This window comes from Bubalus kerabau, chromosome 5 (genome assembly GCF_029407905.1).
Source record: "Bubalus kerabau isolate K-KA32 ecotype Philippines breed swamp buffalo chromosome 5, PCC_UOA_SB_1v2, whole genome shotgun sequence".
NCBI lineage: Eukaryota > Metazoa > Chordata > Mammalia > Artiodactyla > Bovidae > Bubalus > Bubalus kerabau.
Window position 1 is genome coordinate 120,869,493 of NC_073628.1, and position 25,418 is coordinate 120,894,910.

At 40.9% G+C, this 25,418-nt stretch overlaps 1 protein-coding gene across 1 annotated transcript in view; it reads right to left on the reverse strand.

Moving 5' to 3' along the window:
* The window catches only part of NIBAN1 (niban apoptosis regulator 1), a 188,273-nt gene that overhangs the window by 91,309 nt on the left and 71,546 nt on the right, over positions 1 to 25,418 (reverse strand). The window contains exons 2-5 of the mRNA XM_055582930.1: positions 20,126 to 20,256; positions 15,935 to 16,066; positions 5,143 to 5,257; positions 768 to 935 (exon numbers count right to left, since the gene is read on the reverse strand). Coding sequence (XP_055438905.1) covers positions 768 to 935; positions 5,143 to 5,257; positions 15,935 to 16,066; positions 20,126 to 20,256 — 546 coding nt within the window. The remainder of the gene's footprint in view (positions 1 to 767; positions 936 to 5,142; positions 5,258 to 15,934; positions 16,067 to 20,125; positions 20,257 to 25,418) is intronic.

Genomic DNA, 25,418 nt, shown 5'->3' on the forward strand with positions numbered 1-25,418 from the left:
GGGACACCGGTTCAATCCCTGGTCCGGGAAGATGCCACATGCCACAGAGCATCTAAGTCCAAGCACAGAAACTACTGAAGCCCACATGCCTAGAGTCTGTGCTCTGCATCAAGAGAAGCCACCACAGTGAGAAGTCTGCTCACCACAACTAGAGAAAGACCATGTGCAGTAACGAAGACACAGCCAAAAATAAATAAAATTAAAGTAAATATTAAAAAACCAATCAGGACGGAAGAGGAGGAGGAGGAGGCATTATACTCAAAATCGTATACATGAATATGATGCTCTGCCTACACAGGCCCTCAGACCCAGTCCACATCCTGCTCCACTGAGGCTCCGCTGCCCTGGCTTCCCAGATGGCGCTAGTGGTAAAGAACCTGTCTGCCAATGCAGTAGACATAAGAAACGAGGGTTCCATTCCTGGGTCGGGAAGATCCCCTGGAGGAGGAAATGGCAACCCACTGCAGTATTCTTGCCTGGAGAATCCCAGGGACAGAGGAACCTGGTGGGCTAGAGTCCCTGCTGTCGTACAGAGTCGGACATGACTGAGGATCTACGCACACACACACAGCATACCCTGCCCAGACTAAGCAGCTAGCAAATTGACTGTGCCCTTTGTGTACAAAACTCACACTTCACTCAGCTTCCCTCTCCTTCCCCAAGGCAACACCATCTATGTCTCTTTCAAGAAATCATTCTATAGATGACTGATCGGGCCAACCGAGAAAAGGCAGCCCAGCTGGGACCAGCGGGCAGCCGTGCCGTACCATGATTTAGATGTCTGATGCAGTCACTCAGGAGAGCACTGAACTTCTTCTGGTCAGCGGCATCCTGGAAGCAGAAGTAGCCGTGTTTGAGGAAGGGCTGCCACAGGTACACTGGGAATTCCTTGGGTAGGACCACAAAGGGCTGCGTGTTCTCCTTCTCATTGGATGCTGAAGAAACATGGAAAACACCAAGACATCTTAAAATGTGTATGTCTTATTTAAAATTCCTATTTCAGGCTGTGAGAGCTTACTTTAGGCTGTGGGGCAACCAATGGGCTGAAATGGTGGTATGAAATGTCTTCACAGGGTCAGGGAAAAGGAGAGTCCAGGCTCCCCTCGCATCCCGCCACCAGCTTCACCTGCCTCACTTGAGCAGGTGGCCTCACCTCCGATCCACAGGGACAGCTGAGGCCATCAGACACAATCGAGCTCAGCTTCCTCACCTGGAATGAGCTATAGTCAGAATAGAGTCTTTCCTCTGCTGCCACTGTGTCCACCTGTTGGACACTCACCCTACAGCTCCCAATTCACCAGGTCTGCTCTCTGCTCTCCACTCTCTTCCCACCCCCACCCCCCAATCACTGCCAAACCAGCATTTGCAGCTTTGATGCCATCAACCCTTATTCTCACCCTAAACTTGTTCCTTCTTCACCAGTCCCCAAACCAAACTCCCTGGGTCACTAACGTCATCCTGACTGCCGGCTTATGGCTTCTTCTTTATTACCCACCCTTTCAACCTGATCAGGGATTATCTGTTGCAGCCAGTTACCCCTTCCTTTGAAAACATTCTCTTCCCTTGACTTCCAGGAGGGTGACCTTCTCCATGCTTTTTAAACATCACTGCCCCTTTTCACTCTTATTGGTTCCTCTGCCCCTTCTCTCCATCTCTCTCTTTAAGTGTTGGTATTTGCCCTGTTCTGCACTGATTTCTGCCCCACTCTCTTCCCTACTCTCCGGAGGGAAGTATAGTCATCCTTCCTCTGACTTTGCATACTGCTTCTGCAGTTCATGCTTCTTTTTTCTCCTTTCCTAGGAGATCCTTTCTCTATCATACTTTTGCATAGAAAACTCTCATTCATCCTTCGAAACTCAGTTCAAAAGCCACCTCCTCTGGGATGCCTTTGTTGGCACCACCCTCTGCCACCAGAGACAGAGTAGGGTACTCCCTACCTTGTCCTCCCAAAATGTAATGATCTGTGGTTGTGTCTGGTTCCCACACTCAGAGTGAGGGACATAAAGTGAGATAAACCTCCCCCACCTCCAATTAGGGCTTCTCTGGTGGCTCAGAGGTAAAGAATCTACCAGCCAATGCAGGAGACGCAGGTTTGATCCCTGGGTTGGGAAGATCCCCAGGAGAAGGAAATGGCAATCCACTCCAGTATTCTTGCCTGGAGAATCCCATGGACAGAGGAACCTGGCAGGCTAGAGTTGGACACGACTGAGCGACTAAACAACAACCACCTCCAATTAATTCTCCCCAGAAGCAGAACCATTGCCCTGGAGCTCCTTGAGGGTGGAGGCTCCATTGTACATATCTCTGCATGCTCAACTCATAGCATACAAAGCTAGTAGATGTTGTACTACAGTTTGTTAAATGAATAAATATGTTATGTGGTCCTAGGAAATTTTTAAAGCCTTAAACAATAGAACTTTCAGCCCTTTCTTCAAAATCAATTCCAAGAAATTCAAGTTGAGCCATACAATTACTCAGATCTCCTGTCTAAACTTTATTCCTCTCCATGCATTCCATTTCTATGATATTGCATTCATTTAAATGAGCCCCAGCTTGTTTCTAGAGTCGTAGAAAACAAGCAGAAGGAAAAATGAATTCTGGGCTCCCTGCCCACATAATGGGCACTATCTCACGGGAAGCAAGGGGAGAGGGACCTACTAAGAGGCAACTGAAAGCACTGGGCATACCAAGAAATGGATCATAACCATGAGGAAAGCTGCAGAACAGACTCCTGCTACCGGCAAGCTGAGGTTGGTTTAGATATAGAATAGATTTCCTGGGGCATACATGGGAGTTCCATTTCTGAACTTAATAAAGCTGAACATGTTGGGAGCACAATCTTGAGCCCACCAGTCCCAAGCAAAATACCAAGGAATGAATCAGCATATGAATGCCAACAAATGAATAAATGATTGAATACTGTAGCAGAGACCTCCGGCTGTAACACATTTCTATCCTCTCCTCTTTCTAATAACATCCCTGATTTTGAGTTTAGCAAGTGTCTTTATAGACTAAAGACTACATTTCCAGCCTCCACTGCAGTTTGGTTTGCCAACGCCACTAAGTTTTGGCCAACTACTGTGTAAAGAAGACCTATATTGATAAACCCTTTAGTGCTTTTTCTCAAGTGAAGTTAATTCCTCCAATCTTGATGGTGCCTCTGTTCTTTTCAATAAAATTAGAATCACACAGCAATCACAGTTTGTGAAACAACACTCCTTGCCCTTTCCAAGATGTCACAATATTGTACAAACAATTGAAAGCAACATTCACCCTTTACGTTTCAAAGCTTTAGCAAGCCCCATGAAATTCATTTCTATTGTTCTCTAGTTATAATTTACTTAACCTCTTACAATAATTTTCCAGATGCCATTTTTTCCAGTCTGCATTTTTTCTGAGTTGAGTTACAAGGATATCACAAATGATCTCCTATAGAATATTCTATTTTTAAAACTGAGAAGGCCACAACATACAATTTAAAGAGTCACTGAAAGTTTAAAAAAAATAAAGAAAGAAAAATAATAATAAAATAAAGAGTCACTGAAATACCCATTCTGAAGTTCTGGGTCAAGTGGCAGTAGTCACCCAGGCCTTGTGTTTTTTATTCCTTTTCATTCCTTCTGATTTGATCTCAACAATAAATCAATTAATGTTATTATCTGCTCTGACTGATTTCATTGGAAAGTTCTTTTAAGAGGTTCTAAAGTGTGGAGTTGGTGATGGACAGGGAGGCCTGGCATGCTGCGATTCATGGGGTCGCAAAGAGTCGGACACAACTGAGCGACTGAACTGAACTGAACTAAAGAGTCAACATGTTGGTATCCCCATTTCTAGGAGCAGCTCCAGAGCCTAGATAACATGTAAGTAGACATTAAAAGAAAATATAATAATACATATAGTACACATAAAGTGTTGTTTTAGCTTGAATTACTTAGTAAGAGTTTGTTAATCTAGGTTTATGGTTCATGTACTAATCCTATAATAGTGTTATTAAAAACACTACACTAAGCATTCTGCACTGAAATAACAACTGATAAAATTATTTTACATTTTTCCCCATAAATTCCAGTGAAATGATTACACCTATTAATAAGAACCAGGACTCTCTTCAAGAACCTAAGTAATTATTGTGTGCTTTGATTTACACAAAGCCAGATGGAGTTATTACATTATCCACAGTTCATGAATCTCTATGAAGTGCTCTATTTGGTCTGTATATTATTCCTTACACTCTCGGCATGGAAAAAGTGAAATGAATGAGAATGAAAGTATGTTAGAGTTGGTAATAACCTTCTAGATTTTCAATTTCAAGTCCCTAGAGTCGGGAGAAACAGAATTCAAAGAGGTTCAGCAATGGCTAAGGAAAATGCTTGATAAGTGTCACAGAACCAGATGAAAATCCAGTCTTTAAATTCTCAGTTCAGCGCTCTTTCTATAGCAGTATTCAGCTATTATTTATAGATATGCTAATTAATGCAATGGTTTTTTTACACAGTATGTAAGAGTTACTCTAATGCCTAATGCCTACTAAAAGTATTTTGTTGACTTAGGATATTTTATTGCAAATCATCCTAAAATTAGAAAAATAACGTTTTCTGACAGGTTTTACTGAAAGATGGGATTGTACATTTCACAGACTGGGCCCAACATATTTATTTTTGCTGTCCTGTATAAAGCTTGCAATATACTCCAAAGCTTCAAGATATCTGACAAACAGTACATTTTCTATATGCTAGGAACACAGTGACTGACTTGCGTACTACCAAATATGATTTAAAGTAATAGAAGTGGTACAAGGTTTACCCGAATTAGAGAAATTATATCTTCCATTTGCCTATGGAGAATGTGTGTCTAGCCCAGGGTTCCTCAACTGTGGCCTATTGGTATTTAATGCCAGATAATTCTTCAATGTCAAAAACAGTTCAGTGCATTGCAGGACATTTAGCAAGAATTACTGGCCTCGATTCATTAAAAGTCTATTGCACCTTCCTCCCAAGTTGTGATGACCAAGAATATCTCCAGATACAGCCAACTGTCCCTGGAGAGTGAAATCCCCCCACCCTCACCCTTGAGAAGCACTGGTCTAACTAAACAGAACATGTTTAGGAATTCTGTCTTGGGAAGGAACGCTCAGTAACTCACCAATAGGGTCTGGGAAATGCCGATCAGATAATAAATTGTATTCATCTTCTGAGGTTAGCACCTTGCCACCAGCTGGAAGAATTCGGCTTTTAGGGGGAGCTCCTTTCTGATAGGCCTAAGAAAGGAAAGGCAAAAAATGAGTGGACTTTTTCCTCACTGGATTTTTGGGAAATATCAGGAATATTAGAAATAGACAAACCCAGACACCATATCATTGAGTAAGAGCCATTTATACAAAAATTATATTTTGCACCAGAAGCCTCTGTCATAGTAAACATTAGGACTTGCTCTAGGACCAAAAAAGAAAAAAAGGCTCTTATACTTTTCACTAGATATGTTCTGGCTGTAGTGATTGGGACAGGGAAGGGCACATGACCTCAGCATGTCCAATCAGAGTGAGTGTTAGGGTCAGCAAGAAAGGTTCTTACACTTTCCACTGGTTATATCCTGGATGCAGCGATTGGGTCAGGAATGATCACATGACCTGATTCAGTCCAATCAGAGTGAGCTTCAGGACTTGCAAGCAAGGCTGACAAAAAGCCTCAGCTCTGAGAGGAGGTGAGGACAGGACACTGGGCTGCCATCTTGTTACTGTGGAGAAGTCTGAAGGTTTCTGACCATGGAGATTTGGGCCTGGTAAGGAAGCTAGGCTGAATGAAGGCAAAGATTTCAGATGGAAGAAAGAACAAACTGAGTTCTGATATCACTGGAGCCATGAATCCAACTGCACCTGAAGCTGGGCCTGTGTCCTGGGCATTTTAGGTCAGGAGTCAACCAATCCCAGCCCTTTTTTCCTTTTTTTAAATCTTAAAATTTTTTTCCCTTTTTTTTTTTTAAACTGAAGTATAGTTGATTTCATGGATCACAGCCTTGTCATGGAAAAGAGGCTTAAATAACTCAATAAAGCTAAGAGCCATGCCATGCAAGGCCACCCGAGATGGACAGGTCATAGTGGAGAGCTCTAACAAGATGTGGTTCACTGGAGAAGGGAATGGCAAACCACTCCAGTATTCTTGCCATGAGAACACCATGAACAGTATGAAAAGGCAAAAAACTATGACACCAGAAGATGAAGCCCCAGGTCAGAAGGTGTCCAATATGCTACTGGAGAAGAGTGGAGAAATAACTCCAGAAAGAATGAAGTGGCTGGGCCAAGCAGAAAGGACACTCGGTGTTGGATGCATCTGATAGTGAAAGTGAAATCCAACGCTGTAGAGAACAATATTGCATAGGAACCTGGAATGTTAGGTCCATGAATTAAGGTAAATTGGACATGGTCAAGCAGGAGATAGCAAAAGTGAACACTGATATATTAGGAATCAGTGAACTAAAATGGACTGGAATGGGTGAATTTAACTCAGATGACCATTATATCTACTACTGTGGGCAAGAATCCCTTAGAAGAAATGGAGTAGCCATCGTAGTCAACAAGAGTCCAAAATACAGTACTTCAGTGCAATCTCAAAAATGACAGAATGACCTCAGTTCATTTCCAAGGCAAATCATTCAACAACACCGTAATCCAAGTCTATGCCCAACCACTAATGCTGGAGAAGATAAATGGTTCTATGAAGACCTATAAACCTTGTAAATAACAAAAAAGATTTCCTTTTCATCATAGGGGATTGGGATGCAAAAAGGGAAGTCAAGAGATACCTGGAGTAACAGGCAAGTGTTGCCTTGGAGTACAAAATGAAGCAGAAAGGCTAACAGTTTTGTCGACAGAACACACTGGTCACAGCAAACACCCTCTTCCAACAACAAAAGAGACAACTCTACACATGGACATCAGCAGATGGTCAATACCAAAATCAGATTGATTATATTCTTTGCAGCTGGAGATGGAGAATCTCTACACAGTCAGCAAAAGAAAGACCTGGAGCTGACTGTGGCTTAGGTCATAAACTCCTTACTGCAAAATTTAGGGTTCAATTGAAGAAACTAGAGAAAACCACTTGACCATTCAGGTATGACCTAAATCAAATCCTTTATGATCATACAGTGGAGGTGACAAAGGAATTAAATCTGGCAGACAGAGTGCCTGAAGAACTATAGAGAGAGGTTCATAACATTGTACAGGAGGCAGTGACTAAAGCCATTCCAAAGAAAGAGAAATGTCAGAAGACAAAATAGTTGTCTGAGGAGGCCTTACAAATAGCTGAGAAGAGAAGAGAAGTGAAAGGCAAGGGAAAAAGGGGAAAACATACCCAACTGAATGCAGAGTTCCAGAGAATAACAAGGAGAGATAAGAAGGCCTTCTTACATCAACAGTGCAAAGAAATAGATGAAAACAACAGAATGGGAAAGACTAGAGATCTTGTCAAGAAAACTGGAGATATCAAGGGAGCATTTCAAGCAAGGATGGACACGATAAAGGACAGAAATGGCAAGGACCTAACAGAAGCAGAAGATATTAAGAAGCAGTGGCAGGAATACACAGAAGAACTACACAATAACAATCTTAATGACCTGGATAAGCATGATGGTATGGTCACTCACCTAGAGCCAGACATCCTGGAGTGTAAAGTAACGTGGGCCTTAAGAAGCATTACTAATAACAAAGCTAGTGGAGGTGATGGAATTCCAGCTGAGCTATTTCAAATCCTAAAAGATAATGCTGTTAAAGTGCTGCACTCAGTATGTCAGCAAATATGGAAAGCTCAGCAGTGGCCACTGGACTGGAAAAGGACAGATTTCATTCCAACCCCAAAAAAAGGCAATGCCAAAGAATGCTCAAATTACTGCACAATTGTGCTCATGTCACGAGCTAGTAAGGTTATGCTCAAAATCCTTCAAGTTCAGCTTCAGCAGTAAATGAACTGAGAACTTCCAGATTTACAAGGTGGGTTTGAAAAAGGCAGAGGAATCAGAGACCAAATTGCTAACATTCATTGGATAATAGAAAAAGCAAGAAAATTCCAGAAAAATATCTACTTCTGCTTCACTGACTATGCTTTGGTTGTATGGGTCACAGCAAAATGTGGAAAATTCTTCAAGAGATGGGAATACCAGACCACCTGACCTGCTTCCTGAGAAATCTGTATGCAGGTCAAGAAGCAACCCTTAGAACTGGACACGGAACAATGGACTGGTTCCAAATTGGGAAAAGAGTACAAGAAGGTTGTATATTGTCACCCTGCTTATTTAACTTATATTCAGAGTACACCCTGTGAAATGCCAAGCTGGATGAAGCACAAGCTGGAATCAAGATTGCCGGGAGAAATATCAGTAACCTCAGATATGCAGATGATACCACTCTATGGCATAAAGTGAAGAGGAACTAAAGAGCCTTTAATGAAGGTTAAACAAAAGAGTGAAAAAGTGGGTTTGAAACTCAACCTTCAAAAAACTAAGATCATAGCATCTGGTCTCATCACTTTATGGCAAATATTAATAAAGGGGGGGAAGTGGAAGCAGTGACTGATTTTATTTTCTTGAGCTCCAAAATCACTGCAGACTGTGACTGCAACCATGAAATTCAAAGACACTTGCTCCTTCAAAGGAAAGTTACGACAAACCTAGACAGCATATTTAAAAGCAGAGATATCACTTTGCCAACAAAGATCTGCATAGTCAAAGCTATGGTTTTTCCAGTAGTAATGTACAGATGTGAGAATTGGATCATAAAGAAGGCTGAACACTGAAGAATTCATGCTTTCAAATTATGGTGCTGGAGAAGACTTTTGAGAGTCCCTTGAACTGCAAGCAGATAAAACCAGTCAATCCTAAAGGAAATTAACCCTGAATATTCACTGGAATAAACCACTGAATAAACTACTTCAGTATTCTTGCCTTGAGAACCCCATGAACAGTATGAAAAATAATAGGATACTGAAAGAGGAACTCCCCGGGTCAGTAGGTGCCCAATACGCTACTGGAGATCAGTGGAGAAATAACTCCAGAAAGAATGAAGGGATGGAGCCAAAGCAAAAATAATACCCAGTTGTGGATGTGACTGGTGATGGAAGCAAGGTCCGATGCTGTAAAGAGCAATATTGCATAGGAACCTGGAATGTCAGGTCCATGAATCAAGGCAAATTGGAAGTGGTCAAACAGGAGACGGCAAGAATGAACGTCGACATTCTAGGAATCAGTGAACTAAGATGGACTGGAATGGGTGAATTTAACTCAGATGACCATTATATCTACTACTGTGGGCAGGAATCCCTTAGAAGAAGTGGAGTAGCCATCATGGTCAACAAAAGAGTCCAAAATGCAGTACTTGGATGCAATCTCAAAAATGACAGAATGATCTCGGTTCGTTTCCAAGGGAAACCATTCAATATCACAGTAATCCAAGCCTTTGCCCCAACCAGTAATGCTGAAGAAGCTGAAGTTGAACGGTTCTATGAAGACCTATAAGACCTTTTAGAACTAACATCCAAAAAAGATGTCCTTTTCATTATAGGGGACTGGAATGCAAAAGTAGGAAGTCAAGAAACACTTGGAGTAACAGGCAAATTTGGCCTTGGAATACGGAATGAAGCAGAGCAAAGGCTAATAGAGTTTTGCCAAGAGAACACACTGGTCATAGCAAACACCCTCTTCCAACAACACAAGAGAACATCACCAGATGGTCAACACCAAAATCAGACTGATTATATTCTTTGCAGCCAAAGATGGAGAAGCTCTATACAGTCAGCAAAAACAAGACCAGGAGCTGACTGTGGCTCAGATCATGAACTCCTTATTGCCAAATTCAGACTTAAATTGAAGAAAGTAGGGAAAACCACTAGACCATTCAGGTATGACCTAAATCAAATCCCTTATGATTATACAGTGCAAGTGAGAAATAGATTTAAGAGCCTAGATCTGACAGAGTGCCTGATGAACTATGGACAGAGGTTCGTGACACTGTACAGGAGACAGGGATCAAGACCATCCCCATGGAAAAGAAATGCAAAAAAGCAAAATGGCTGTCTGGGGGGCCTTACAAATAGCTGTGAAAAGAAGAGAAGCGAAAAGCAAAGGAGACAAGGAAAGATATAAGCATCTGAATGCAGAGTTCCAAAGAATAGCAAGGAGAGATAAGAAAGCCTTCCTCAGCGATCAATGCAAAGAAATAGAGGAAAACAACAGAATGGAAAAGACTAGAGATCTCTTCAAGAAAATTAGAGATACCAAGGGAACATTTCATGCAAAGATGGGCTCAATAAAGACAGCAATGCTATGGACCTAACAGAAGCAGAAGATATTAAGAAGAGGTGGAAAGAATACACAGGAGAACTGTACAAAAAAGATCTTCATGACCAAGATAATCACGATGGTGTGATCACTCACCTAGAGCCAGACATCCTGGAATGTGAAGTCAAGTGGGCCTTAGAAAGCATCACTACGAACAAAGCTAGTGGAGGTGATGGAATTCCAGTTGAGCTATTTCAAATCCTGAAAGATGATGCTGTGAAAGTGCTGCACTCAATATGCCAGCAAATTTGGAGAACTCAGCAGTGGCCACAGGACTGGAAAAAGTCAGTTTCATTCCAATCCCAAAGAAAGGCAATGCCAAGAATGCTCAAACTACCACACAACTGCACTCATCTCACATTCTAGTAAAGTAATGCTCAAAATTCTCCAAGCCAGGCTTTAGCAATATGTGAACTGTGAACTTCCAGATGTTCAAGCTGGTGTTAGAAAAGGCAGAGGAATCAGATATCAAATTGCCAACATCCGCTGGGTCATCAAAAAAGCAAGAGAGTTCCAGAAAAACATCTATTTCTGCTTTATTGATTATGCCAAAGCCTTTGACTGTGTGGATCACAATCAACTGTGGAAAATTCTTCAAGAGATGGGAATACCAGACCACCTGACCTGCCTCTTGAGAAACCTATATGCAGGTCAGGAAACAACAGTTAGAACTGGACATGGAACAACAGACTGGTTGCAAATAGGAAAAGGAGTATGTCAAGGCTGTATATTGTCACCCTGCGTATTTAACTTCTATGCAGAGTACATCATAAGAAACGCTGGGCTGAAAGAAGCACAAGCTGGAATCAAGATTGCTGGGAGAAATATCAATAACCTCAGATATGCAGATGACACCACCCTTATGGCAGAAAGTGAAGAGGAACTAAAAAGCCTCTTGATGAAAGTGAAAAAGGAGAGTGAAAAAGTTGGCTTAAAGCTCAACATTCGGAAAACTAAGATCATGGCCTCTGGTCCCATCACTTCATGGGAAATAGATGGGGAAACAGTGGAAACAGTGTCAGACTTTATTTTTGGGGGCTCCAAAATCACTGCAGATGGTGATTGCAGCCATGAAATTAAAAGACGCTTACTCCTTGGAAGGAAAGTTATGACCAACCTAGACAGCATATTCAAAAGCAGAGACATTACTTTGCCAACAAAGGTTCGTCTATTCAAGGCTATGGTTTTTCCAGTGGTCATGTATGGATGTGAGAGTTGGACTGTGAAGAAAGCTGAGCACCAAAGAATTGATGCTTTTGAACTGTGGTGTTGGAGAAGACTCTTGAGAGCCCCTTGGACTGCAAGGAGATCCAACCAATCCATCCTAAAGGAGATCAGTCCTGGGTGTTCATTGGAAGGACTTACGCTAAAGCTGAAACTCCAATACTTTGGCCACCTCATGTGAAGAGTTGACTCATTTGTAAAGACCCTGATGCTGGGAGGGATTGGGGGCAGGAGGAGAAGGGGATGACAGAGGATGAGATGGCTGGATGACATCACTGACTCGATGGACATGAGTTTGAGTGAACTCCGGGAGTTGGTGATGGACAGGGAGGCCTGGCGTGCTGCAATTCATGGGGTCGCAAAGAGTCGGACTCGACTGAGTGACTGAACTGAACTGATTCACTGGAGGGACTGATACTGAAGCTGAAGCTCCAATACCTTGGCCATCTGATACTAAGAGCCAACTCATTGGAAAAGACCTTGATGCTGGGAATGATTTAGGGAAAATGAGAAGGGGGTGGCAGAGGATGAGATGGTTAGATAGCATCACCGACTCAGTGGACATGAATTTGAGACAACTCTGGGAGACAGTAGAGAATAGAGGAGCCTGGTGTGCTACAGTCTGTGGGGTCACAAAGAGTTGAGACCGTCTTTTCTCCACTTTCTTTCCTCCTTTGTTGAAGATTAATTGATTGTAGTCTGTGGGTTTATTTCTGGGCTCTCTATTCTATTCCATTGAGCCATATGTTTGTTTTTGTGCAATAACATGCTGTTTTGATTAATGTCGCTTTTTTTTTGCAAGATCATAGGACCAGCTCTAGACTAGAGCAATTGCTTCTGTCAGGGTAGAGCTTTACTTGACCTGACATGGGTCATGGTGCCTTCCGGAGCTAAGGTGAAAAAAATGTTTACATACTTGCTACTTGTAGGTACTTCAGTACTTTTGTGTAATGGTCACAAGATGATAAATCAGAGTCTTTAATCTCAGGGATATTCACTGTAGATACGTCTCAAAGGAGAGAAATGTAATCTCAGTAACTTCTAGAAATTCAGCACTACACTTATTATTTCAGATGCTAGCACCTGAATCATTCTAATAACCATAAGAATGATGACACATACAGATATTTACAGCACAAAATACTTGGAGACTGATGACTAATGAGACTGTGGGACATGCAGGTGCAATTATGGCTGCTAAGGATTTTTACCAAAAGCATAAAAATGTAACAATGATAAAATATGCCCTCATACATGAGGCTGTTTTTCAGTAAAATGGTTTGCTGCTAAGTCGCTTCAGTTGTGTCCGACTCTGTGCGACCCCATAGACGGCAGCCCAATAGGCTCCCCCATCCCTGGGATTCTCCAGGCAAGAATAGTGGAGTGGGTTGCCATTTCCTTCTCCAATGCATGAAAGTGAAAAGTGAAAGTGAAGTCGCTCAGTCATGTCCGACTCCTAGCGACCCTATGGACTGCAGCCTACCAGGCTCCTCCATCTATGGGATTTTCCAGGCAGGAGTACTGGAGTGGGGTGCCATTGCCTTCTCCAAAATGGTTTAGGATGGAATTATAATATCATGACATCTGAACAATTCTGGTCAGCAGACAAAACGCTCTGCTGTTTGGGAAACAACAGAATTGCAAAGCATCATGAAAGCAGTGAAGTAGTTGGTTAAACATATACTCATGGAGACATACAGATAAGATAAAATGTAAGTATGTGCTCTGATGGGAGGGCATAAGTCAAGGGAAAATTGTGAGACTAACAAGCTACAACCAAGATGAGAACTGAAACCATAAAACTGTGGGACCTAAAGTCTGGCATGGTGGTTCTCTTGGGAATACCTAAAATAATGTTAATAATGGCTACAAAATCAGAGTAGCAATAACATATTCTGCATCAATAAGATAGTGGTTGAAGAAACCCAAACAAAACAAACTCCTGTGTGTCTAAGAAGGCTGTTTTCATTTTTGTAAGAACCACTAATCAACTGCTCAAGCATATCAGGACCCACAGCAAATGAGAGAAGATTTGAAAACGGCGTGATATGGAGAAAGTTTAGGAACAGTTTGATTCAGACTGGCCTCAAATCTGAACTGTGTTATCTAATCTAGGTTTTTAAAGACATTATATGTTATATTATTTAACTCTCAAAACAGCATTGTGAATTAGACATTATCTCCATTTTATCAATGAGAAAAGTGAAACTCAAAGAGGTTAAATAACTTGTCAATGACCCAGTGGTGAGAAGGTGATGAAATCCAGCCCCAGGAAGCAGGAACTGAGAATGAAAATAAGAATGCTCATTTTTTTTTCCTGTTCAATTACCAGCCAAAACTGGATTCTTGATAAAAGAATTGGTAATTTATAAATATTTAATTTATAACTTTTAGGTGTAAGCTTTTTTTTTTTTTTTTTTTTTTTGGCTGTACTGTGTGACATACAGGATCTTAGTTTCCTGAACAGGGATTGAACCCATGGCCCCTGCAGTCCTACGGTGGAAGCCTGGAGTCCTAACCACTGGACCGCTCAGGAGTTCCATCTTAGGTGTAATTAAAAAAAAATCCTTTTGTAATTAATAAACAGGATATCATTAAAACTTTGAGGGACTATGGCACACTGCATGGGCATTTTTTCCAAGTTAAAAAAAAATTTGGTTATTACCAAACTCAGTGACCATATCTTAGCAACCAGAACAAGTTCACTTGAAAATGATGAGCAAAGCAAAGAAAGCAATATAGTTCATAAACTGTAAGCTAAGGGAGCAAGTTTTAACCTTAAAATGAAAAAGGGAAAAAAAACAAAATTTGATTCAAAATGAAACTTCAGTTAGTGCCAAATGTGATGAAAACCTTAATAAATACAAGAGTGAGTTCATGAGTGTTTCCTCCACATCAGCTAGTTGTCATACCAACAACTGGTCTATATTGGGCTCTGCTAGCACTTGGCCATACGCTAAGGGCTTCAGTGCGTTCATGTGTTTATCCTCACAACAACATCATGATGAAAGAATCATGCTTACCACTTTACAGATGAGAAAACTGAGGTTCACGGAGATTAATAACTTATGCAAGGACACATATATCTAGAAACTGGTAAAGGTGTGGTTCAAAGTGCAAAATATTAACCATTACGCTGCACTGCCTCTTCTTAAGCTTCCCTGAGAGGATGATGTAGTGGGACACATGAACTATAAAGTGATTTGTTGTAATTATCATTATTATTTGCACTGTTGATCATTTGCTTCAAAGAGCAAATCAAATGTTGAATAAAATCCTAAAATAGAGAAACCAAAGAAGCTATTTACTTAATGAAGGTTAGAAAGAGTAAGACTACTCAAGAAAGCAGTATGAGTATGCCTGGGAAGTGGCATAATACGTCTGCATTCTACGTTATTTCTGTTTTCCATCAGAAATGGGAAGGAAACATATTGTCAGCCTGAAGCCTCTTCCTAACGGTTTAGCATCAGAGGTGATTACTCAAGAGTATCTGTAGAGGATGTCTTGACTAGTTTTGAACTTAGAGTCAAGAAAGTAGAGTTTTAAATTGGTGACTGTCTTTAATCCATAAATAGTCACTATTCATTTCAAAGGGAACTTGAGAATCTATTGACTGACTCTCTGAATATGTGTACTGTATGAGATCTAGAAGGAATCAGTGGGATCACTCAGCCTCACACTCTAGTTTAATGGAGGCCAGAGCTCAACTTTAGTTTTCCAAATTCTCTGCCCAGTGTTCTTTCATCTATACCACATTACCACCCTTGATGGGGAAAGACATGAAAGCCAATAAAATCTGAGGTCCTCTCAGATGCTAGGCACTTTACATAAGTTACCTCGCTTTCTCCACATTTTACAAACAAGGAAAAGAATGAGATAAGCAGGGAAAAGCTAATGAAAAAGTCTGTAAGTATAAATGGAATAAAGTGTGTGAAATGTTCTGAATTTTTAGGAACCCATACAAATCCAAACACAATCTTAATAAATAATTCTTCAGCGACATAGGAGGCTTAAGACTGGGAAGACGCAGAGACACAGAGCAGAGAGGGAGAGCTGTCGGAGGTGGCTGGGACAGTCCTCGAAGCCCAGTGATTATAGGGAAAGGTTCCTGCACTGGTCACTCAGTAGAACCTTCCATGTTCACACTCAGTGTAATTACTTGTTCAAAGTCTATCTTGCCCGCCAGACTGCAAGCATCTGTGTGCTCTACAGCTATACACCTAGAACCTACTATAACCCACAGTAAGGATCTGTTGACGGAAATGAATACCTGAATCCGTTAGTGCTCATTGAATCAGTCAGTCTCAAGGAATAGGGCATGCCAATCGACCCAGACAACATTTAAGAGCACTGCAAGAGCCAGCAGCAACGAGGAATGTCTTACCTCTCTGTTCTCGTAGCTTTCCACAGCAAAGTCATTTTTAACCACAACGTATCTCTCTCTCCATTTCTTTATGTCTTCAGCAAACTGTAACAGTTCTCCTTCATACAAAACAGTTCCAGGCTCCAGCGGCGGCTTAAAGAAGATGAATACAATTAACCATGACGACAAAAGAGGGCATATATCCACTGTCTATTCATGGTATTTCAAGGAATATTTTTGGAAACTATCTTGTGCTTAGATACTCAGGAAATTGTTTCCCCCACTTCCCTCCACATTTCCCATTCCTACTTCTCCTGACCAAATGCAAATATTTGTCTTCTTGATAACTTTGTAATCTGCATTCCCTCCATTATCCTCCAAGAACAGAAGCAAATGGGAGAAGGGATTATAGTAGCAAGGTTATGCCTTGCATATGTGTGGTACTTAATAAATTCTTCATACACTCTGTGGAAGAGAGGGAGACAGGTGGTTAGCTGTAAGTTGTGAACATCTATCCCAGCATCCTGAATATGCCTCAGGGTTAATTCCTGAAAACACAGGGGCGTTCACAGGCTGTTCCCCTATTTGTCAACCTTCAGTGGCTGCCTCAATAGTTTGTGCTCAGGGGTTTTCCCAAACGCAAAGCTCTGGGGACCCAGGCTATAAAACTTCACCTACCTCCAAGCTCCTCAAAGAGATCGTGCTTGCTCTCTGGTTAAAGAACAAGCAGGCAAGGCAGCAAACCTTCATTCTACTTCTTCAATTTAAAGGTTTTTTTTTTATTTTAATTTTTTTATTATATATATATTTTTTATTTTAATTGGAGGCTAATAACTTTACAATATTGTATTGGTTTTGCCATACATCAACATGAATCCGCCACGGTGGATTTTGCATTAATTATGCTGGTGATTGGAGAAGGCAATGGCACCCCACTCCAGTACTCTTGCCTGGAAAATCCCATGGACGGAGGAGCCTGGTAGGCTGCAGACCATGGGGTCACGAAGAGTGGGACACGACTGAGCGACTTCACTTTCACTTTTCCCTTTCATGCATTGGAGAAGGAAATGGCAACCCACTCCAGTATTCTTGCCTGGAGAATCCCAGGGACGGGGTAGCCTGGTGGGCCGCCGTCTATGGGGTTGCACAGAGTCGGACACGACTGAAGTGACTTAGCAGCATGCTGGTGATTAGGGAAGTCCCTGTTAGGTTCCTAGACAGGTCTCTATTGGTCTAACTGTGTAAGGGCTAATTCTCATCCTGCCTCATGTATTATCTCAAAATATAGGAATGGGCCTCTTGTCTTTCATGTGTCACTGACTTTACATAAACTATAGTGCCTCTCTTTCTGACTTACTTCACTCTGTGAGACAGGCTCTGAGTTCATCCACCTCACTAGAACGGACTCAAATTCATTCTTTCATGGAATCTAGAAAAATTGATGACCGGATTTTCAGGGAAGGAATGGAGACACAGATGTAGAGAATGGACTTGTGGACACAGTGGGGGAGGGAGAGAGTGGGACAAATGGAGAAAGTAGCACCGACATATATTCACTATCATGTGTAAAGGGGATCTTCCCGACCCAGGGATCGACCAGGTCGCCTGCACTGCAGGCAGATTCTTTACCATATGAGCCACCAGGGAAGCCCCATAAAACAGAGAGCTGGTGAGAAGTTGCTGTGTAACACAGGGAGCTCAACCTGGTGCTCTGTGATGACTTAGAGAGGAGGGATGAGGGGAAGGGGAGGAGGTTCAAGATGAACAGGATATATGTGTAATTATGGCTGATTCACATTGTTGTAAGGCAGAAACCAACACAACACTGTAAAGCAATTTTCCTCCAATTAAAACATGAATTAAGAAAGAGAAAAAACTGTAGTGCCTTTAACACAATATTGTAAGCCAACTATATCTTAATGAAAGAAAATCATAATCCCTTTAGAAATGTCTCTCCATTTTCAAGCAAAATTTACACGAAGCATACAGAAAAGATAGATATGCTCATCTTTTTAAAAATCCACTCAGGGATGAAATTTCTAAGGTAAATTTCAAGGTATTGAGACAGATGATGAAATACTCTCCTACCTGGACTCCTTAACATGTAAAAGAGGCCCTCACTCTCCTCTTTAAATGAGACTGAAACCATATATAAGCATAACTTTATAGTTGTTACGCACAGCACTTCTTAAAACTGGGCCACTTAAATCAACTGATATGCTTGTTAAACATATGGGCTCACCCTAGATTTATTATATAAGAATCTCTGGGGATGTGGACCAGAATTTTCACTTTTATCAAACTCCCTAAATTTTTTCAATAACTGCTTTATGGCGATGACAATCAGTTATCTCTGCAAACCCATGCCACTAAATCTCTTGGTCAACTTGCAGCAGTATTGGACCCATTTATCATTCGTCCTTTCTTGAAATCCCTTCTTTATTTGTCTCAGGCACATTGCACTTCCCTGATTTTTTTTTTCCTACTCCACAGGCTATTTTTTTTTCAGTCCATCTTGCTGGAATCTTCTCCTTTTTCTGATCTCCAAATGTTGAAGGGGCCAGAACTTGGTCATGGAACCTCTCCTATTCTGTTTACACTTTCCCTTGATTATGTCCCATGACTTTAATAGCAGTTAGGAGCTAAGAAATCCCAAATTTCTATTCTCTAGCCTCAACCTCTCCACTGAGCTCCAGATCAGAGCATTTAACTATCTATTTCAATATTTCCACAGGTGCATGTCAAATAAGTATCTTAAACATAACATGGACAAAAGTGAACTTAGGATCCCCGTTCACCTCTGAGTCTCCTGAGTAAAAGACAGGTCTAACTGCTTATTTGCTCAGGCTGAAAGCTGTCATCACTAATTTCTCTCTTCTTCTGTTCTCTCAGATCCAACCCATCCGCAAGTTCAGTCAGCTCTGACTTGGAGTCTTCTCACAACAACTTCCATCACCACCCTAGTCCAATTTGCCATCATCCTTCTCTTGGACTGCTACAGTGTCTTTCTTGCCAGTTTCCAGTTCCCTCTCATGTCCCGCCCTGTAGTCTATTCTCTAGAGAAAACCCAGAGAGATCACTTAAAGTTATAAGTCACTCTGTATTCCATACCCTCCAATAACTTCCCACCACACTTAAAATAAAAACCTTTATTGTGGTCTATGGTCCTATATGATCTGGCTTCTATTAGTCACTCTGTATTCCTTTTTCAACTCTCCTCCCTTGCTCACATGGCTCTCAAGACACCAGCCTTCCTGCTGCGCTTTTAACTGCAGCAAAATCTTTGCAATTTTGTTCCATGTGCTTGGAGCACTCTTTCCACAGATACTCACACAGCCTATTCTTTTATTTCACTCTAGTTTCTGCTCAAATGTCATCTCCACAAAAGGCTTCTCCGAAATATTCATGACTCCTGCTTTGTTTTACTTGATAGCATTTCTTATTACCTGATATCACCTGATATTCATTTATTTATTTATTGTCTTTCTTCTATTTGAATATTAACAGGAAAGCAGAAAATCTGTCTTGTTCTCCAGTACTTAGGATAGGGCCTGGCGAGCAAGCATGCATGCCAAGTTGCTTCAGTCATGTCTGATTCTTTGCAAACCTATGGACTCTAGCCTGCCAGGCTCTTCTGTCCATGAGATTCAGGCAAAAATACTGAAGTGGGCTGCCATGCCCTCTTCCAGGGCATCTTCCCAAACCCATGTCTCTTGTCTCCTGCAATGGCAGGCAGGCTCTTTACCACTAGCGCCACCTGGGAAGCCCCAGGGCCTGGCACATAGTATTAATAAATATGTGTTTAGGCTGTGGATAATTATAATAATGGAGCAAAGGAGAAATAAACTACAGTTTAGAAGATAAAAATCACATTTGATCAATGACCAAAATAAAAATGCCAGAAGTATGAGGCATTGAAATTATGACTTTTTTTGTACTGAACTTCATCAGAGCAAGTCAGATTTCCTGACATCAAAGCATCAGTGTGGGAAAAGATGATAAAATCGAAATCATGCTTGTTTTCTTTTTTATATGGATTGCACCATCAACAAGAAATCATATGTTCTAACTTCCAGGCAAATAGTTTTTTGAGCACGATTTGAGAACAGATTTTTTAAACTGTCACACCAATTATTGTTTATTTCAGAAACATCATGAGCTATAAACCATTCTTAGTGGGAGAAATATGGAAACCAAATGTCCATGGGTTACCTTGGTCTTCAAAAATTGTGATGTTGAATCTCTTTGCTGCTCTACTTCACTGCGTACGTGGTTGCAGAAAGCCACGGAGTACTGGCGACTGTAATAGGGACTGAAGTTTTTGATGGCTGCCTCAGTTTTCCCTGAAAAAATATGAAAATCAGAATTTAGAAATGTATCATCTGTCAGAGACTAGACACATATCTCCATAATTCTATAAATACCCCCTCAAGGTTCCCCACACCTCTGCTTTCTAGGGATTTGTTATTTCCCCACAGTGCCTGAGAACTTAGATACCTTTATCGATTCCTTCCTGCTGGCATCACCCTGAGTGACTTCAGGGTCCCCGAGGACCATCTATCCAGTAACCAACTTGCTCCACTTTATATCAACAGCCCATTGTCATGACCACACACTCAACCATCCTCCCAGTTCTTCTACAACCACCATTCTACCTCACCCTGTTCTCCCCATCACCTTGCTCTTCATTATCCTCTACTTTAAGTCATTCAACATCTCCTGCACAGCAATACCACAGTCCCAGGCTCCAACATTTCAGCTCTGGACACACATCACTCCATTTCTTTACCCCCCAGATCCTGAGGCTCCACTTCTAGTCCTGAGGATCCACAGCCCTGGATAAAATCAACAAACTATTTCTTCTAGTTTTGCCCCTATGTCTCTGGTCTAAAAGTTTTTTTGTGATTCAAAGAATTATATAATTACCATGGGGCAACTTTTGGCTTAGGAATCTTGAGACCTGAATTCTGGTCCCAATTCTAGAAGACAGAGAAGTGAACCAGCTGTATGACCGTGGGTGTCACTCATTCTCTCTGGGCTCCAGTGTCGTAACTATAAGAGAAGGTGCTCACTAGTCCACACTCTTCTTGGAATCTATGTGACAGTGAAATATAACCATGGAAGTACAGCTGTCTGAAAACTAAGACTGATAACTACAATATGATCTCTCAGCACCAGAAGAAAATAAAGCTGAAGATTAATCATGTCGGGGGCCGGGGCAGGGGAGGTTGAGGACTGGAGATGGAGGGAGAGGGAGAGTTAGGCCCTGGAATGCTCTTGAGCTTTTCCAACCTGGGCAACCAAACTGCAGGAAAGGAGAAGGAAAAATAGGGGAGGAAGAACAAAGGAGCATTCTGAAGCAGATAAGAAATCCTCACAACCTTTCAAGCACTTCCCACTGAGAACAGAAATAAATATAGGTCCCACTGACTGTGCTTACCAGCTGTTAGTCCTTGGAATGAAATGTTAGTTTGAGAAAAGTAAATCTGATATAATATTCCAAAATATTTTAAAAGGCTTTCATGTGAACCTGGCATAGTTTTTGTTTTCAAATTTGATATTATAGTCAACAGAGAAATAGTAAAACATACAGGCAACATTTGTTTAGAGCTATTATGCATGTAAAATTTCAAAACTAAGTGAAGGGTTATAACCACGCAGATAAAGATACTCAATATGAGAACTATGAATCCACACTTGCCAATTTCTATGCCTATGGAATCATTGCCCCAAACACCCACAAGTGTATGAGTTGCTGTTGTTCAGTCGCTCAGTCAAGTCCAACTCTGTGACCCCATGACGGCAGCACACTAGACTCCCCTGTCCTTCACCATCTCCCGGAGCTGGCTCAAACTCATCCTCTCTATATGGAAAGTCCTTCTGTAGCCCAGGCATTTAGGTCTCATAATATATATGAGGTAAAGGGGAATTCTCACTTATTCTCTCAATAAAATGACATTTTCTGGTTGTATTCATGAGCTTTAATAATTACTACTTGAGTTGGTGATGGACAGGGAGGCCTGGCGTGCTGCGATTCATGGGGTTGCAAAGAGTCGGACACGACTGAGCGACTGATCTGATCTGATCTGAAGGTGCCTTGAGACCTACTAATAATAGGTTCTGTAGAAATGCAAATAAAAGCTCCTATAATTTCAATCAGGCATGCTTTTCCTTGCTCTGTGAGTTTATGGTATTACTATTAATCAGTATTTGCATAATACTCTCTTATGCTCAGGCTTTTAAGTATCTAATTGGTCATTATTTTATTAGCTTTTATGCAGTGCATAAGAAGGAAAATTCTATATACTTGTCTATAATTTCCTTGTATAGGCGTGGGGCATCTTTGAGAATTCCCACAATGAGGATGTCTCACCTCACTGAAACGTATAAATGAATAACAAAAGTTGGCCATTAGGTCCACGTAACCACTGTTTAGTCTAGCAGAACAGCTGGTTAATTTCTGATGCGAATTTTTGTATGCTTGCAAGCACTTGGATTTAAATAAAAGAAGATGGATGTCATTGTATGATGAGTTCTACAGAACCTTGAAACCTGATATCCTGCCACATCACCAAACCTCCCTCAAGGATATTCTGTTTCTACTGAGATGCTACAATGTCTCTGATCCCTTCCAACACAGGAGAAAAACACTTCTGCAACTTGAATATCTGCATATGGTGCAATCCACACAGCAGTGACCAAGGAGGGAGTACTCATAAAAAGGGATCACAGCTTTTGAGGGTAATTAACCTATTGACTGTTTCCACATGTGAACAAAACAGCTAATAACATCACAAATTCTAGAAGGAAAATAACTTAAAAGCTATTCCCAAAATGTATCTAGATTTTAGATTCAGCTGATCTAAACCCAAATAAAAGAATGCCTGGTGTAGGGATCTTGACAATTTGAGAAAAGCCTAGAGTTGGGGCAAAATAACACTGTAGTTAGGATGGATTCTGAAGTTAGATAAGGGATGAATCGTATCTCTGCTACTTACGAGTAGTAAGACTTCACACCAGTTTCTTCCCCTCATATAAAATGAAGCCAGTAAGAGTAACATTCTCATGAATTAAGGTGTTACATTACTCAACCATTAAACATGAAATATTGCCATTTGTAAGAATGCGTATGGAGCTAGAGAATATCATGCTTAATGAAATGTCAGGCTGACAAATACTGTATGATACCACTTATATGTGGAATCTAAAAAGTAACACAGATGAATGTATATGCAACACAGAAATAGACTCAGAGACATAAAACACAAGCTTGTGGTTGTCAAAGGAGAGAGGGAAAGGAAAATGACAAATTAGGGGTATGGAATTAATAGATACAAACCACTATATGTAAAATAGATAAGCAACAAGGATATACTGTATAGCAGAGTGAATTACACCCATTATCTTATAATAACCTATAATGGAATATAATCTGCAAAAATACTGAATCACTTTACTGCACACCTGAAACTAATACAGCATTGTAAATTAACTGTACTTCGATTAAAAACAAGAGTAACAGTCTCACAGTGTGGTCATAACTACATGAAATAACTCAGTAAAGTGCTCAGCACTGCATTTGGCACATAGAAAGTGCTCAGTAATCCCTAGTAATTAAACTGATGAAGAACTCAAGCTAACCACCCAGGGAAGGTCCTTAAGCTGAACCAAGGAATGAAGTCAAAAGCAAGTTGTCTACTGTTAACTCTTTAACATGGACCTGCCCTGTTGCTTACAAAACCACTATCCTACTCACTGAAAGCTCAGGACAAACATAACCTACATTTTCACAGATGTTTCAGGAATGCTTACTAGCATGTAAGAGGCTCTCAGTGCAACATGAATTAAAACCAAATAAATCAAACATTAGCCTTAATGAGCCAAAGTGAAAAGGCAAGTTAGTATATGTATTACATTGAGTTCCCCACTCTGAGCCTAAATTTTTAAAATTGAAATATAGTTTATTTACAATGTCAATTATTGCTGTACAGAAAAGTGATTCAGTTATGCATATACTGTTGTTGGGCTGTTCAGTCACTAAGTCATGTCCAACTTTTTGTAACCTCATGGACTGCAGCATGCTGGGCTTCCCAGTCCTTCACTATCTTCTGGAGTTTGCTCAAATTCATGTCCATTGAGTCACTAATGCTATCCAGCCATCTCATCCTCTGCCACCTTCTTCACTTTTTGCCTTCAATCTTTCCCAGCATCAGGGTCTTTTCCAATGAGCTGGCTCTTGACATCAGGTGGCCACAATACTGGAGCTTCAACTTCAGCATCAGTCCTTTCAGTGAATGTTCAGGACTGATTTCACTTAGGACTGACCAGTGTGATCTCCTTCCTGTCCAAGGGACTCTCAAGAGTCCTCTCCATCACCACAACTGGAAAGCATCAATTCTTTGGTGCTCAGCCTTCTTTATGTCCAACTCTCACTTCTGTACATGACTACTGGAAAAACCATAGCTCTGACTATATGGGCCTTTGTCGGCAAAGTGATGTCTTTGTTTTTTAATACACTGTCTAGGTTTGTCATAGCTTTCCTTCCAAGGAGCATCTTTTAATTTCATGGCTGCATACATTCTTTTTATTATTCTTTTCCATTATGGTTTATCATAGGATATTGAACATAGTTCTCTATGCCATACAGTAGGACCTTATAGCTTATTCATTCCATATATAAAAGCCTACACCTATTAACCCCGACCTCCCACCCCATCCCTTTCCCAAGCACCTTCCCCTTGGCAACCACCAATCAGTACTCTATGTCTGTGATTCTGCTTCTGTTTCATAAATAGGTTCACTTTTCTTATTTTAGATTTCAAATATAACTGATATTGTATGCTATTTGTCTTCCTCTTTCTGATTTATTTCACCTAGCATGATAATCTCTAGGTCCATCCATTTTGCAGCAAATGACATTATTTCATTCTTTTTAATGGCTGAGTAATACTCCATTGTATAGCCGTACTGTATTTTTATCCATTCATCTGTCAATGGACCCACAGTGGCTACACTAACTTATATTCCCACCAACAGTATATAGGAGGGTTCTCTTTCTCTCCACATCCTCTCAAGCATTTTTTATCTGTAGACTGTTTAACCATGGTCATTCTGACTGGTGTGAGGTGGTACCTGTTTGTAGTTTTAATTTGCATTTCTCTAATAATTAGAGAAATGTTGAGTATCTTCATGTGTCTATTGGCCATCTGTATGTTTTCTTTAGAGAAATGCTTATTTAGGTCTTCTGCCCATTTTGGGGTAGGACTGTCTGTTTTCTCATTGTTGAATTGTATGAGCTATTTGTATATTTTGGAAATTAAACACTTGTCAGTTGCATCATTTGAAATATTTTCTCCCATTCTGTAGGTTGTCTTTTTGCTTTGTTTATGGTTTCCTTTGCTGTGCAAAGGTTTGCAACTTTGATTAGGTCCCATTTGTTTATTTTTGTTTTTATTTGTATTGCTTTGGGGCTTCCCAGGTGGCACAGTGGTAAAGAATCTGCCTG